The sequence below is a fragment of the Gallinula chloropus genome, assembly GCF_964237585.1.
Source record: "Gallinula chloropus genome assembly, chromosome: 30".
In the NCBI taxonomy this organism is placed as follows: Eukaryota; Metazoa; Chordata; class Aves; order Gruiformes; family Rallidae; genus Gallinula; species Gallinula chloropus.
Window position 1 is genome coordinate 1,938,708 of NC_140115.1, and position 14,838 is coordinate 1,953,545.

General features: G+C 52.1%; 1 protein-coding gene across 1 annotated transcript; it reads right to left on the reverse strand.

Moving 5' to 3' along the window:
* Positions 1-13,379: 13,379 nt before the first annotated feature.
* On the reverse strand, positions 13,380-14,303 carry LOC311202469 (olfactory receptor 14C36-like; the record flags this gene model as incomplete). Its single annotated transcript, XM_084277054.1, has 1 exon — positions 13,380-14,303. One exon carries the CDS (start codon positions 14,301-14,303, stop codon positions 13,380-13,382), a length of 924 nt encoding a protein of 307 aa, XP_084133180.1.
* Between the last annotated feature and the right edge of the window lie 535 nt (positions 14,304-14,838).

Sequence of the window (14,838 nt, forward strand, 5' to 3'; positions counted from 1 at the left end):
TGGTACTCTGTGTTCAGAGTTTGTGCTGGGTGGCAGAAAATAGGGTGTTGGTGAGGGAAAGTTTCTGCACTATGGGGTATGTCAGAGAGGTACCAAATCCTCACTGCCTGAGTATTGCTGGGAACAGCTCCTTCTCCCTCCTTGCCAATGTCTCTGTTGCCTGAAGCTGTCCCTGGAGCTGCTTCTCTTCTCCCATGTCACCTCCTGCTCTGTGCTCACAGACCTCATCAAACCTACCGTGTGCTCAGCTCTGCTCTGCAGACCCCTCCTGGCATCAGGGCACTGCCCAGGGGAACCTCTGTGTGTGCAGGGCTCAACAGAGTGTCTGACATGTTCCTATGACCAAATGTGTTTGCACTGCTGCCTTCTAAGTTATCAAGAAAAGCTCAATTCCCACACCCCACCCAGTCCAGAAGAGCAGAAAATTCAAAGCAAAGTCTCTTTACCTCTCATCCACAGACATACCAGGGAGAGGCTGTGGAGATTTCTCCTGCAGTGAGCTCTCAGTATCCATCAGCTCTCTCAGCCTCACAGGTCTCCCCTCGGTGCCTACAGGCAGTGTCCCCAGCCCTGTGCGCTTGACAGAGGAGCTGCTCCTGGGCAGAGCTGTCTCTCTGCAGTGCTGCAGAGTTACCTTGAGGTCCCTCAATCCCAGGAGCCCTGCTGAGCAGGAGAAGACCTGTTATTATAGGCTCCCTCCTGGTGTCTCAGCCCTCATGGGGATCACTCTACGATCTCATCTCTCAATTTTCATTCTTCGGCTGGGGAGAAATCCCTGTGTCCAGCAGAGTCCTTTCTCCTGATCAAACCAGAGCTGGGCAGGACAATCACCTTTCCTTGTCTCTACATGAGACTGGACACCCAGGCAGGGACAGGACAGGGACTCGTTCCCCCTGTGAAAGAAAGGGATTTAAGTGAGGATTTGGGCATTTCTCTGTGTTTCACAAGAACAAAATCAGGAAAAACAAATCTACAAAGCTCTGCTCTGCAGTTGGGGGAAGTGGGAACCACCATCCAGAAAATAGCTTATAGATCAGAAAAGACAGACCTTCTGCTGCAAGGACAAACTAACACCTGGGGAGCTCCCATCAGAGCCCCATACAGCCAGCGGCACCCTCAGCCAGCAGGAAATGCACCTCCCAAAAAGCACCTTTCCAATGTCTAATAGAACAGGGAGAGGCAGTCCTTGGGTCTCCAATGAGAACGTTTCACTCAGGGAAGAGTGCCCCAAGTTCTCACTGCCTTGTTCTCCTTGCAGAGGGCTTCATGCAAAGAGGCAGAGAATGTCCCATGGCAGCTTCATTCCCCACTTCCTCCTCCTGCCCTTTGCAGACACTTGGGAGCTGCAGTGGGTTTCTCAGTGCTGTGCTGCACACGGCCAAGACATGTTCCCTACCCGTCTGCAAGGGCAATGCTGGTGACCAGTTCTTCTCTGCAGTCCCCCAGATCCTCAGCCTCACATGCTCAGATGCCTACCCCAGGGAGACTGGTCTTCTTGTATTCAGTACCTGTTTAGTTTTGGGGTGTTTTGTGGGCTACCTCTGGAGCTTTAAGTCTAGGAACATTTTTGGCCCTCACACCTTGTTCTTAGGATCTGTAGCTGGACATTTAGCATTTTGAAGATGGATGCTGGTAGAGCCTGAAAAAGAGGTCAGGCACTGTTAGAACCATTCCCGTGGCAAGGAAAGCCCTGAGCCCCAAGGGTACTGGGGCTGCTAGATGGCTACTGGGGAGGTTTCAGGCCAGGAACATCGTCACCACTCAAAGCTTTTGTTTCAGCTGTACCTGGACATTGAGCAGTTTCTACGGTGGATGCTGGTACAACCAGGAGGTTTTAGGATCATTCCCTTGGGTAGGAATAACAGAAACAGAGAATCCCAGAACTTTGTGAGCTTGAAGGGACCTAGAAAGATCATCCAGACAAACCCCTGTGGCCAGAGCAGGACCACATTGGGTGAATCACACAGGAACATATCCTGGCAGTCTTTGAATGTCTCTAGAGATGGAGACTCCACAACCTCTCTGGACAGTCTGTCCCAGGGCTCTGTCACCATCACAGTGAAAAAGTTTCTCCTTACATTCACATGGAACTTCCTCTGCTCCAGGTTGCACCCATTGTCCCTTGTCCTATCGCTGGCCATCACTGAGAAGGGCCTGGCTCCATCCCCCCAACTGTCACCATTTACATATTTAGAAACATTAGTAAGGTCACCCCTCAGTCTCCTCTTCTCCAAGCTCAAGTGGCCCAGCTCCCTCAGCGTTTCCTCATAAGGAACAATCTTGGTGTCCCTGCCCTGGACTCTTTTAAGGAGTTTTATGTCCTTCTTAACCTACTAACACCCCTTCTAACACACCCCAGGATGCCATTGACCTTCTTAGCCAGGAGGGACATTGCTGTCTCATGGTCATCCTGATGTCCCCCAGGACCCCAGGTCCCTCTCACCTATGCTGCTCTCCAAACAGGCCAGTACCCAACCTACACTGGTACATGGGAATGTTTTTCCCCAGATGCCAGACCCTACACTTGACCTTGTTCAATCTCATTAAACTTCTCCCCGCCCAGCTCTCCAGCCTTCAGGGCAGCACAACCCTCTGGTGTTTCAGCCACCCCTCCCAGTTCTGTGTGCTCAGAAAACTTGCTGACTGGACACTCCATTCCCTCATCCCACTCATCAATAAATATAGTGAATATCAGAGGTCCCAGGAGTGACCCCTGAGGGACTCCACTAGATACAGGCCTGCAGCCAGACTCTGTCCCATTGACCCAAACTCACTGGCTTCTTCCCTTCACCCAGCTCTCAATCCACCTCACTGCTCGATTTTCCAGACCCCATTTCCTCAGCCTAGCCTCGAGGATGCTGTGGGAGACGGGTCAAATGCTTTACCTGAGGCCAAGGTAGACCACATCTACTGCCCTACTATCATCTATCCACCTAGTTATATCCTCATAAAAGGCTAGTAGATTAGTCAAGCATGACTTTCTCTTGGTAAAACCATGTTGACTGCTCCTAACAACCCTCTTATCTTTATGTGCCTAGAGACAGCACCAAGGATACATCTTTCCATCACCTTTCCAGGGATGGAAGTGAGTCTGTATTTATCCGGGTTCTTCTTCTTGCCCTTCTTAAAGACTGGAGTGAGATTTGCTTTCCTCCAGTCTTCAGGATATCCTGGTCCTCAAGATTATTGGGGCAACTCGTAGGCTTCCTGGAGAGGTTTCAGGCCAGGATCAGCCTGTTGGCTTTCGTACCTTCTTTTTGAACTATAGTTGTTCGTTTACCATTTTGAAGGTGGAGGCTGGTAGAGCCCTAAACTGGCATCAGGCAATTTTAGGACTGTTCCCTTGGTAAGGAAAGCCTGCTGCTAATGGGCTACCTAGGCAGTTTAAAGGCCAGGAGCCTCTTTAAGCCCTTGCACCTTTTGTTTTGGATCTATTGCTGTAGGCTTAGCATGTTCCAAGGAGGACGCTGTTAAAAGCAAAAATAACCTCAGGCAATGTTAGGACCATTCTTGTGGCTCAGTGTGCCCGGAGATTCAAGGTTACTGGTGCTGTTAGTAGTCTACAAGGGGAAGTTTCAGGCCAGGAACATCTTTCAGCCCTCACACCTTTTGCTTGGGATGTATTACTGGACATGAAGCAGTTTTGAAGCTGGAGGCTGGTAGAGCCAGGAAATGCTTTCAGGAACAATTAAGAAATTTCCCTTTGCATTGAAAACCCCGATCTCCAAGGTTACTGGGGCTACTAGTTAGCTACCTTGGCAGATTTCAGGCCTGGAATGTGTTTTATCCCTTCAAAAATATTTTGGAGAGCTATTGCTGGACATTTCGCATGTTCTAGTGGACGCTGGTAGAGCCTGAAAATGATGCCAGACAATATTGGGACCCTTCCTGGGGATAGGGTTGCCCTGAGCCCAAGGGTACTGGATCTACTTGTGGGCTACCCAGGGAGGTTTCAGGCCAGGAGCTGTTTGGAAGCTATTGGTGGATGTTTAGCATTTTTGAAGGTGGACACTGGTAGAGCCGCCAAATGGTGTCAGGCATTGTTTAGGACCATTTCATGGCAAGGAAAACTCTGACCCCCAAGGTTACTGAGGCTGCTAGTAGTCTTCCTTGGGAGGTATCAGGCCAGGAAAATCTTTCCACCCTTGCACCTTTTGTCTGGAAGCTATTGATGGATATTTTGAAGTTTCAACTTTGGAGGCTGAGAGAGGCTGAAAGTGATGTCATCATGTTAGGACCATTCCCTTGGACAGGAAAGCCCTGAGTTCCAACAGTCCTGGGGCTGCACATGGGACATTACAAACCCATGCAGAGCTACAGGCTGGAGAGCTGTCAGGCAGAGAAGGACCTGGGGGTGTTGGGTGACTGCAGGCTGAACATGAGCCAGCAGTGTGCCCAGGTGTCCAGGAGGGCCAAAGGCATCTTGTCTTTTATCAAAGATAGTGTGACCAGTAGGTCTGGGGAGGGGATTGTGCCCCTGTACTCGGCATTGGTGAGGCTGCACCTCGAGTGCTGGGTGCAGTTTTGGGCTCCTCACTATCAGAAGGACATTGATGTCCTTGAGTGAGTCCAGAGAAGGGCAACTAGGCTGGGGAAGGGGCTGGAGGGCAAATCCTATGAGAAGCAGCTGAGAGACGTGGGGATGTTCAGTCTGGAGAAAAGGAGGCTGAGGGGAGACCTAATCACTGCCTATAATTACCTGACAGGAGGGGGTAGAGAGGTGGGCAATGGTCTCTTCAGCCAGGTGACAGGTGACAGAACAAGGGGAATTGGCACAAAGCTGTGCCAGGGTGGGTTCCAATTAGATGTTAAGAAAAAATTTTTACAGAAAGATTTCAGGGCCTGGAACAGGCTGCCCAGGGAGGGGGTTGAGTCACCTTCTCTGGGTGTGATTAAAAAAAAGGGTAGATCAGTTGCTTAGGGACAGGAATGGATGGACACTATGATCTTAAAGGTCTTTTCCAACCTTGTGGTTCTGTGATTAATTATAGAAAACTGGTCATGCACCATGCAGGTTCTCACAGAACTGCACAGCTCAGACTGCACAGCTCAGAGCTGTCCTGAGGCTGGAGAGTGCCAAAAACTGTGCGTCCTGGATCTCTACAATCCTCCCCAACAGCCCTCTGTTGAGCATGACACAATTGAATGGAATACCACTTTGACGAGTTTGGGCCACCTGTCCTGGCTGTGTCTCCTCCCAGCTCCTTATGTGCCCCCCATCTTCTTGTTAGCAGAACAGTATGGACAGCAGGCATCGGTGCTGAGCCCCCATGGGAGGTGGGGGGACGGGGGGCTGCAGGGAGCTCAGGGGGTGACAATGACCATCCTTGCAGCGAGCCGCCTACCAGCTCAGCACGGACTCCCTGCCCCACCACTCGCAGGACCCGTTGGTGGGTGAGTGCCTGGCGGGGCGCGGGGGGTGGGTTGCGGGCATGGCCACAGGCAGGAAGGACCCCTCACGCTTCCCCCCAACCAGACATCAAGATGGAGGCCGCCGAGGCCCAGCTGGAGCGCGAGGCCAGGCTGACCGAGAAGCTGGAGAAGGCCAAGGCTGCGGTGCAGTGCTGCCTCCTCTGGGTAACGTCAAGACCTGTCCCTGGTAAAACGGGGGCTGCTGGAGCCACGGGCAGGGGAGCCCTTGCTGCTCGCTTTGTGGGGTCACCTGCTCTCCTCTGCCCCTGGAGCCCCCAAAGCCCCCCTCCTGAGGGCCGGGATGGACCTGCTTTTCTCCATCCTGTGAGCTGTCAGCGGCCCAGGGTGCAGAAATGTCCCTGAGGCCACCGCCCGATGCTGTTGGAGCACCGGGGCCTGAGTCTCTGTGCTCTCCCCTGGCCAGGACATCCCCAGCAGGCTCCTGGAACAGCAGGAGTCCTCGCTGGACCTGGGTAACTGCATCAAGGAGTACAAGGAGAGGGTGCAGGTGCTGAGGAAGAGGCTGAAGGAGCTGGAACTGAAGCACGCCCAGCTGAAGTTTCGCCAGCCCCCTGACACAGCCAGGTGCGGCTGGCGTCAGGGCAGACATGCGACCGGGCCACCTCCTTTGGTGGGGACACATGTGTCCTGGATGTCCAAACAGGGCACCCCTTCCCCTGTCCCACTGCAGCCACCCACCCCTCCTGTCCTGGAGGTTCCTGAGCAGGATGCTCCCCCAGCTCTGGTCCTGGCAGAGTCCCCAAAGCTGCGGCACTGGGAGGCCCCTCCCTCCTTGCCTGGCATGGGCAGTGGCACCACGGGTGCAGATGGGCTGCAGGCAACACCTCAGCTTTGCAGTTCTGGGAGGGGTGGCAGGGGGGCAACTTGAGTAGCCTTCACGCCAGATTTGGGATGTCTCTGCACCCCTGTGCAGTTGTATGGACGTGAATGGGGTTGGCTGCAGGATGCTGGAGGAGGAGCTGTTGGTGAGCCTGCAGCGTGAAGAAGCGACGTTGAAGCAGATGAAAGCCCATCTCCTGAGGAACCAGAAGGTCCTGCTCCAGTTTGAAGATGGCCTTGAGAACCTCTTCATCTGCCTGCACGGCATCACAGTGCCCGGACAAGTACCTGTGCAGCACTGGGTGAGCACAGGCCCCCCCAGTGCTTGGTGTGGCAGCGGCACGGCGTGAGGACACCTGGGGCAGCCACCATCTCTCCAAGGGGCTCTTTTTCCCTGCTAAGATGGTTCTTCTCTCCTGCTCCAGGAGGATTATGTCAAGGCCCTGGGGCTGGAAGAGAAGCTCCAGCATTGCCAGCAGAAGCTGCAGTACCTGGTGCAGCGGGTGTGTGACTCGTCCCCCGACAGCCACAGCCCCAGTGAGAGCAACAAGGTGCTTGGGGGTTTCATCCCTGGGCACTGCAGGGTGTCTCCCCCAGGGACATCCAGGTGGGGCACCCCGGGGCTGTTCCACCCACCAACCGTTCCTCAGTTGACCCAGGGTGTCTTTCACAGGCTTTGGTCAAGGTTAGGAATCTTCTGGAGAAGGCCACCGCCAGCGATCCCCAGAACCTGAAAATCTCCTTGGATGCCACAGGCAGCAGTGTCCAAGGTAGGAGAGCACAGCCAGGACACGTTCCACAGCGACTGTTCCAGCCCCTGCCCTCTGGGATTACTGGCTGTCCATCCACCTTGGGGCTGACCTTGGCTGTCTCCAAGGCTTTGAGCTTGGGTGATGATTTTAGGTGGGGATGTGGGAGATGAAAGGCAGCCAGTGGGGTGGTGTGTGTTGGAGCACAGCAGGAACAAAGAGGGTCGTGTGGGGCAAGGAGGGTCGTGTGAGGCAAGTATGGTAATGTGGGGCAAGGAGGGAGACCCTCATCTTAGAAATCCTTGTGGTGAAGAAGAACCAGCGATCGGGTCTGGCTTTGCCCTCCTCCTGTTGGATGCTCTTGGAGGAACCACTGAGGTTTTGGCAGCTTGCCCCCTCTTTTTAACGAAGCAGGAGCTGTACCCACCACCTCATGGGCTCCAGACCATTATGGGAAACCCCAGCAGTGTCTGAGACAGGGCAGGTCAGCCTGGGATGCTAAGGAGAAAGAGCCTCACTAGTCAGTAGTGCCTGTGGCAGAGGGCTCGGCCCAAGGGTCACCGTGATGCCACCAGCCCTCCAAAACATGCCAGCTCTCCCTGGGGACATGGGCTGAGCAGAGGTGGCCCCACTGCCTCTCCTCAGCCCGCTTCTCTCCTCTCTGTCCAGACCTCTTCGATTTTGAGGAGAAAGACCCCGGTGTTGTCCTCACCCATGAAGACATCAAGAGGCAGGGGCTGCGCCTGGTCGAGAGCAACAAGAAGAGCCGGAGGAAGAAGCTGCCCACTTGGACGCTTTGATCCTGCAGACCCCCCCTTGTTCTCTGGCTCCTGCAGACCCCCCCTTGTTCTCTGGCTCCTGCAGATCCCCTTGTACCCCTCCCCAGCAGGTTTAATAAAACAGAGATCTTTTGTTTCTCACAAGCCTGTGGTGAAGCTGTAACGGGGGTGGGGGCCTGGATCACATCTGCTGTCTGGGACACAGGGCGTGCAAACCCTGAGGGGTGCAGAGCTGGGTTTGGGGACAGCCTCATCCCTACTCCTTGTGCCCTTTGCCCAGCTGCTCTTCCCACTGTCACGGTTTGGCCCCAGCTGAGAGCTGAGCACCACGCAGCCACTCTCTCTAAGAGGGTTGTCGCAGTTTTGGGTTCTGGTGGAGAAGGAGGGGCTGCAGAGATGTCTGCTGCAAGAAGTAGCCAGAGCTGCCAGCTCTGGGATCCCTGATCCTTCCTGTTTGCTCTCCTAGGAAACTGCAAACTTGTGCCCTGGACTTTTGCTGCTACTGTGAACCAGAGCTCATCCCCTCGGGTACCCGTCTGCAGAGGGGAAAGGGGGGGATGCTCCTGTGACTGCGTATGTTTTGGGATCAAACGGGCACTTTCGCCAGGCATCACTGCTCCCAAAGCTTTCCTTGGCGCAGTAAAAAGCCATGAGCTGAAGAAACTTGTCCTGGTTTCGGTCAGGATGGAGTTAACTTCATTTGTAGCAGCGGATGGAATGCTGTGTTTGAGAGTTAAAATGAAAGCAGTGCTGGTAACACCCTGATGTTTTTAGTTTCTGTCAGACATTCAAGGACATTCTCAGCTCTTCATATTTCTCTATTCATGAGAAAGGAGGGGCGAAGCCAGGACAGGTGACCTAAACTGGCCATAGAGAGTATTCCATGCCAATTACATCCTGACCAGGATATCAGGGGGCTGGCAGGAGGAAGGCTGAGGGAAGCTCCGGGACACGCGGTTCTTGAGGGACCGTCGGGTTCTGGGACGGCTCTGGGTGGCACGGCCTGAGCTGTGGGTTTGGTGACAAACTGCATTGTGTATCAACAGCTTCATATTTTTTGCTCTAAAGTCCTGTCAGCATTGTTATATTTTATCTTTCTGCTATTTTAGTAAACTGTCCTTATCCCAACCCACGGGCCTTTTAGTTTCTTGGGTTTGGGGTTGGTTTTGCCCCTTCCTTTTCCCTTCCCTTGCCTCACCCCCTCCCACCCGTCCTTTCTGTGTGTCTGAATAAAACTGTCCTGGGAGAGACTCTCCTCTGAGAGCTGACCCCCTTCAGACGCTGCTTGGCCGTAGCAGCAGCTGAGGAGAGAGATTTCATGGTTATTAAACTGGATCATGTTGAACTGCTGTTTGTTGTCAGACAAATCTGTCTGTGCCTGTGAGCACAGATGCTGCCAGGAAAAGTGTTGGGAGTCCCAGGAGGCCAGTGAGGGAACTGCTGGACTTGGGGAACAGGAAGGTTCTCCGTAGAAGGTTGGATATCAAGAGACTGCTCTCCCATCCTTTCCAGAACTCATTAGAAGACCTCTGTACAGAGATCCTCTGTAGAATGCTGCTAAAACATCTTCCATGAACTGAAAAATAACAGAAACAATATTTTTTCTGTATGAAAAAATCCTCCATTGTGAAACTCCTTCAAAATTTTCATCACCCAATTAAAACCACTCCAATTACTTTTACAAGTCTTAATTTTTTAGAGAAAATTACCTAGGATATACACTTGTAAGGGCTTTCTGGATGTTAATGAGCCTCATGGTGTCTCTGGTGAGTCCAGAGACTTCAGCTACAAAGTGGAGACTGAAGAAACCTCTCAAGAAGTTCAAGTCAGGAGTAATGCCCAATGTACCTTGAAGTACTAACAGAACCCACTGGGAGCCATTACTGACAAAGCCTCCCCATGGGCTCGTTAGAGCAGACAACTAGAGGCCATGAGGACAAACCCAGGCAAAGCACAGGCAGCTCTGATGCTGAGGACACCCTGGCTTGGTCTGATGAAGCAGAAATGCCAATTGCTGACCCCCAGCCCCTGGGCAGGGAGATCCTGACCCTCACCTGTGTCTCAGGGCTCTTCCTTGGGATGTGAGGAGTGTGACACCAAGGGAAGGACAGGGGTATGACACGTGGTGGCCTCCCCTGGGGTAGGTGCAAGGGGGCAATCATGCTCCATGGCCATGAGGACAATGTGTCTTACCTGAGGCCTCTGTGGCAGGGATATCAGCCACAGCCAAGGGGGCAAAAATGTCATTTCTATCTGGCCCTTTCAGCCTTGCTGGCACCCTTGGCCATCTGCACCACACTGCCTCACCTAACAATGTCCCTGCCTGTACTGCTGTCTCTCCATCCTCACCAGCTGTTCCTACAAGCACAAAGCCACCAGCTCATCCACACTTCCTCCCAGTGACTGCTTTCCCCACAGCACTATCCTCAGAATGACATTTCTTTATCCTCATGTCCACCCTGGCCTTCAGAGCCGTCAGTTCACATGGACTTCCTTTCTTATGTTCTTTCCCTGTAGCACAAAGAGGGCTTCCCGCAGCCTCCCCTTCCCCAGGCTAAAAAAGCCCAGGTCTCTTGGCAGACTTTCCCTGACCACATACGTGTTCCTCCACATTCCTCCAGGCTGGGAAACCCCACACTGGGACTGACTGCTCCAGAGCTGAGTCCAGATGGACCAGAAAGGCCCTTGTCTGTGCAGCCACACTCCTCCCAATGCAGCCCAAAGTGCTCATGGCCAGATTCCTGTTCAGCACCTCTGACTGCTATGGCAGCCTCTGCAATGCCCAAATTCTTCTCCTTGCAGTCGGTTCTCCACCCACCATGTCTGAACTGCCTTGATGTGTGGGTGTTGTGCTGGAACCTTTTCTCATGGTTTCGCCCCAGCTGAGAGCCGAGCACCACGCAGCCGCGGAGGCAAAAGGAAACCAAAAACCCCTAAACCTCATGGGCTGGGATAAGGACCGTTTACTGGGACAGCAGAGAGAGAGAAACAACAACAACAACAGGACTTTGTAGCAAAATACACACAACTGGTGATGCACAATGCAGTTTCTCACTGAACCCCACCGCTCTGGCCGCACAGCTCACAGACGTCCCGAAAACACGTGTGTCCTGGAGCTGAGTTTTCCTGCCCCCACCACACTCCTTTATGCTGATCATGGTGTAATTTGAATGGAATATGCTTTTTTGGGCAGTTTGGGTCACCTGTCCTGGCTGTGTTCCCTCCCAGCTCCCTGGGTTCCCCCCACCTTCTCATTAGTAGTGAAGTATGAACAGCAGAAAAGACTGATTGCTTGGACACAACTAAAGCCTCCCTGTTATCAGCACTGTTCTCATCCTAACACTCACACATGACACCACACTGGCTGCTAGAAAGAAAGTCAAATGTATTCCTCCCAAATTTAGGCCGCCTTTGTAGACAACAAGTGCAACACAATGGTGGGGTCACTCCTGTGCCCTTCCAGGCACTTGTGCACTCCCAGTTGACTCATTTCTGGAGCAGAACCAGAAAAAAGGCCTTAATGCTGTGCAAGCACTGCTCAGCAAGGAACAAACATGTTTATTTAGACTTTATGACTTACAAATCCAAACACCAGAACTATGGGGGCCACCAACATGAGAATTAATTCCAGCCGCAGAGAAAATACGGGCAGGAGGAGAAGATCTCTTCTGCTTGGAAATCTTCCTGATGTTCCTGTTCATCAAATCCCAGAATTTCTCAAGATCTCTCTGAAGGGAATCTCCATTTTACTAATGGTTCACATGTGCTTGCAGATGGGTCTCTAACTTACGGTGCTTTTAACAAAATGCCAGCAATAGGTGCTAAAGAACCTGGGACTCTGCTGCTGGACATCCAGCATGTTCGAGAGTGGATGATGGTAGAGCCTGAAAATGACGTTTTTAGGACTGGTCCTGTGGCTAGGAATGCCCTGAGCCCCAAGGTTAATGGGGCTGTTAGTGGACTAGCTGGGGAGGTTTCAGGCCAGAAACCTTTTTCCACCCTTGCACCTTTTGCCATGGAGCTGGTGCTGGACATTGAGCAGTTTCAAAGGTGGACACTGTTGAAGCTGGAAGATTATGTTGGGCAGAGTTACATCCACTCCCATGGGTACAAAAGCCCTGACCCCCATGTTCCTGGGGCTGCTAGTGGGATACCAGGGGATATGTAAGGCCATGAACATCTTTCATCCATCACACCTTTAGTTTGGGATGTATTGCTGTGCATTTAGCAGGTTCAAAGGTGGACGCTGGTATAGCCAGAAATAACATCAAGCAATGTTATGACCCTTCTTTTGTCTCTGAACACTCTGAGCCCTAAGGTACTGGGGCTGTCAGTGATCTACCTAGGCAGGTTTCATGCCAGGAGAATCTTTCATCCCTCACACTTTTGTTAGGGATCTCTTGCTGTTCGTTTAGCAGTTTGAAGGTGTATGCTGGTAGAGCCCCAAAATGACATCAGACTGTTCCCTTTCTAAAGAAAACCTTGAGTCCCGGGGCTACGGGGGCTGCTAGTGGGATACCCAGGCAGGTTGAAGGTCGGAAACATCTTTCACACCTCAAACTTTGTCTTTGGGAATTATAGCTGGACTTTTTATGTTTTCAACGGTGGACACCGTTAGAGCTGGAAAAAGACAACAGGCAAATTTCATACCATTGCATTGTCTATGAAAACCCTGTGCCCCATGGTTACTGGGGCTGCTAGTGGGCTACAAGGAGAGTTTTCAGGCCAATAAGATTTTTATGCCCTTGCATGTTATGTTTGAGGCTACTGCTTTACATTTAGTGTGTCATGTTGGATGCTGGGAGAGCCTGTAAATGTCCACAGGCACAGTTAGGAAAGGTAAGCCCTGAGCCTTAAGCCTACTTGGGCTGCTAGTGAGCTACCTAGATAGGTTTCAGGCCACGAACATCTTCCAGCACTCAAATCTGCTTTGCAGCCCTACTACACATTTAGCACTTTCTAAGGTGGACACTAGTTGAGCCTGAAAATGAAAACAGGAGCTTTTAGGATCATTCCACTGTGTAGGAACCACAGAATTACAGAGCCACAGCATGACCAATGCTGGACTCTTTCAAGGAGTTCCCTGTCATTCTTGAACTGAGAAGCCCAGAACTAGACACAACATTCCAGGTGCGTTCTCACCTGGGCAAGGAGGAGAAAGGCTTCTCTTGACCTACTGAACACACCCCTTCTAATACACCCCAGGATGCCATTGGCCTTCATAGCCAGGAGGGCACATTGCTGGCTCATGCTCATCCTGCAGCAAATGAAGGGGGTCAGCTTTCAGAGGAGATTCTCTCCAAACCAACTTCTGTTCAGATAGATAGAAAGGTCACTTGACAACACATTAAAATTCTGAGAGAATCATTTATTAGACATCTGACAGATGGGAAGTTTTCCAAGTCTCGGAAGACACTGGAGAGCTGAGCAGCATCGAAATGACCAAAGAGCAAGCAGAGGTGGAAATCTGCTGAGAAAAGTGAAGTGCCTACATGTACCTAGGCTACTGAGAAGACTAAACAACCAGCAAAATTCGTACTAAATACAGACTTGTCCTAATGTGAGTTCCATGGCCAGTGATATGCCAAAGATGAGCTGCTTAGAAACATCCAGTCCTCAGTTTCCACACAGCATCCTTGAGCTCCTGGTTCCTCATGCTGTAGATGAGGGGGTTCACTGCTGGTGGAAAAACAGAGTAAAGAAATGACAATACCAGGTCCAGAAATAGGGAGGAGATGGAGGGGGGCTTCAGGTAGGCAAAGAAGGCAGTGCTGAGGAACAAGGAGACCACGGCCAGGTGAGGGATGCAGGTGGAAAAGGCTTTGTGCCGTCCCTGCTGAGAGGGGATCCTCAGCACAGCCCTGAAGATCTGCACATAGGACACCACAATGAACACAAAACACCCAGTAGCAAAAGAGGCACTGACCACAAGGACTCCAGTTTCCCTGAGGTAGGCATCAGAGCAGGAGAGCTTGAGGATCTGTGGGATTTCACAGAAGAACTGGTCAAGGGCATTGCCCTTGCAGAGGGGAAGTGAAAATGTATTGGCTGTGTGCAGCACAGAATAGAGAAACCCACTGGCCCAGGCAGCTGCTGCCATGTGGACACAAGCTCTGCTGCCCAGGAGGGTCCCGTAGTGCAGGGGGTGGCAGATGGCAACGTAGCGGTCATAGGCCATGACAGTGAGAAGACAGACTTCTGTTGAGATCAAACATACAAAGAAAAAGATTTGAGCCACACATCCTGTGTAGGAAATGGCCCTGGTGTCCCACAAGGAATTGGCCATGGATTTTGGAACAGTGGTGGAGATGTAGGCAAGGTCAACAATAGAGAGGTTGAGGAGGAAGAAGTACATGGGGGTGTGGAGGTGGTGGTCACAGGCTATGGTGAAGATGATGAGGCCATTGCCCAAGAGAGCAGCCAGGTAGATGCCCAGGAAGAGGCAGAAGTGCAGGAGCTGCAGCTCCCGTGTGTCTGCAAAGGCCAGGAGGAGGAACTGGCTGATGGAGCTGCTGTTAGACATCTGCTGCTGTCAAGTGTAGAGACCTGTCCAAGGAGGAAAAGGCACAGTGAGAAGTTAGGGAACACTTCTCGGATGAAAACATCTTCCAACTCTTAGGGAACACCCTCAGATTGACTCTGTATTCAGGGGATTTTTGTCAGGTCCCTTTTGGGAGGTCTGCTTTGTGCTTGCTTGAGCGTGCCACTGCTGGGAGGAGGGTTGGCTGTGGGCTCATGAGAATTCAGTGCTGCCTGGCAGCAGTCAGTAAATAGAAGGATGGCCTGATCTCAGAATAAAGCCGTTTTTGATAGGAATGAGCTTTTCAGCACTGTCACTCCAAGTTCACCCAAGGGCAGAGCAGAGCTTTGGAGCTTTGATTTTCTCCTGACTGAGAGCCGAGGAATCCAGTCTCACAGGGCAGAGCTCCAAAGCCCTCCTGCAGTCTCATCCTACCCAAGGAGGATCTCAGCTCCCCGCTCCCTGCCAGGGACACACAGGGCTCAGTGCAGCTGCCCACACACAGGTGATGAGTGGCATTTCCATGGCCTCTGTGCCA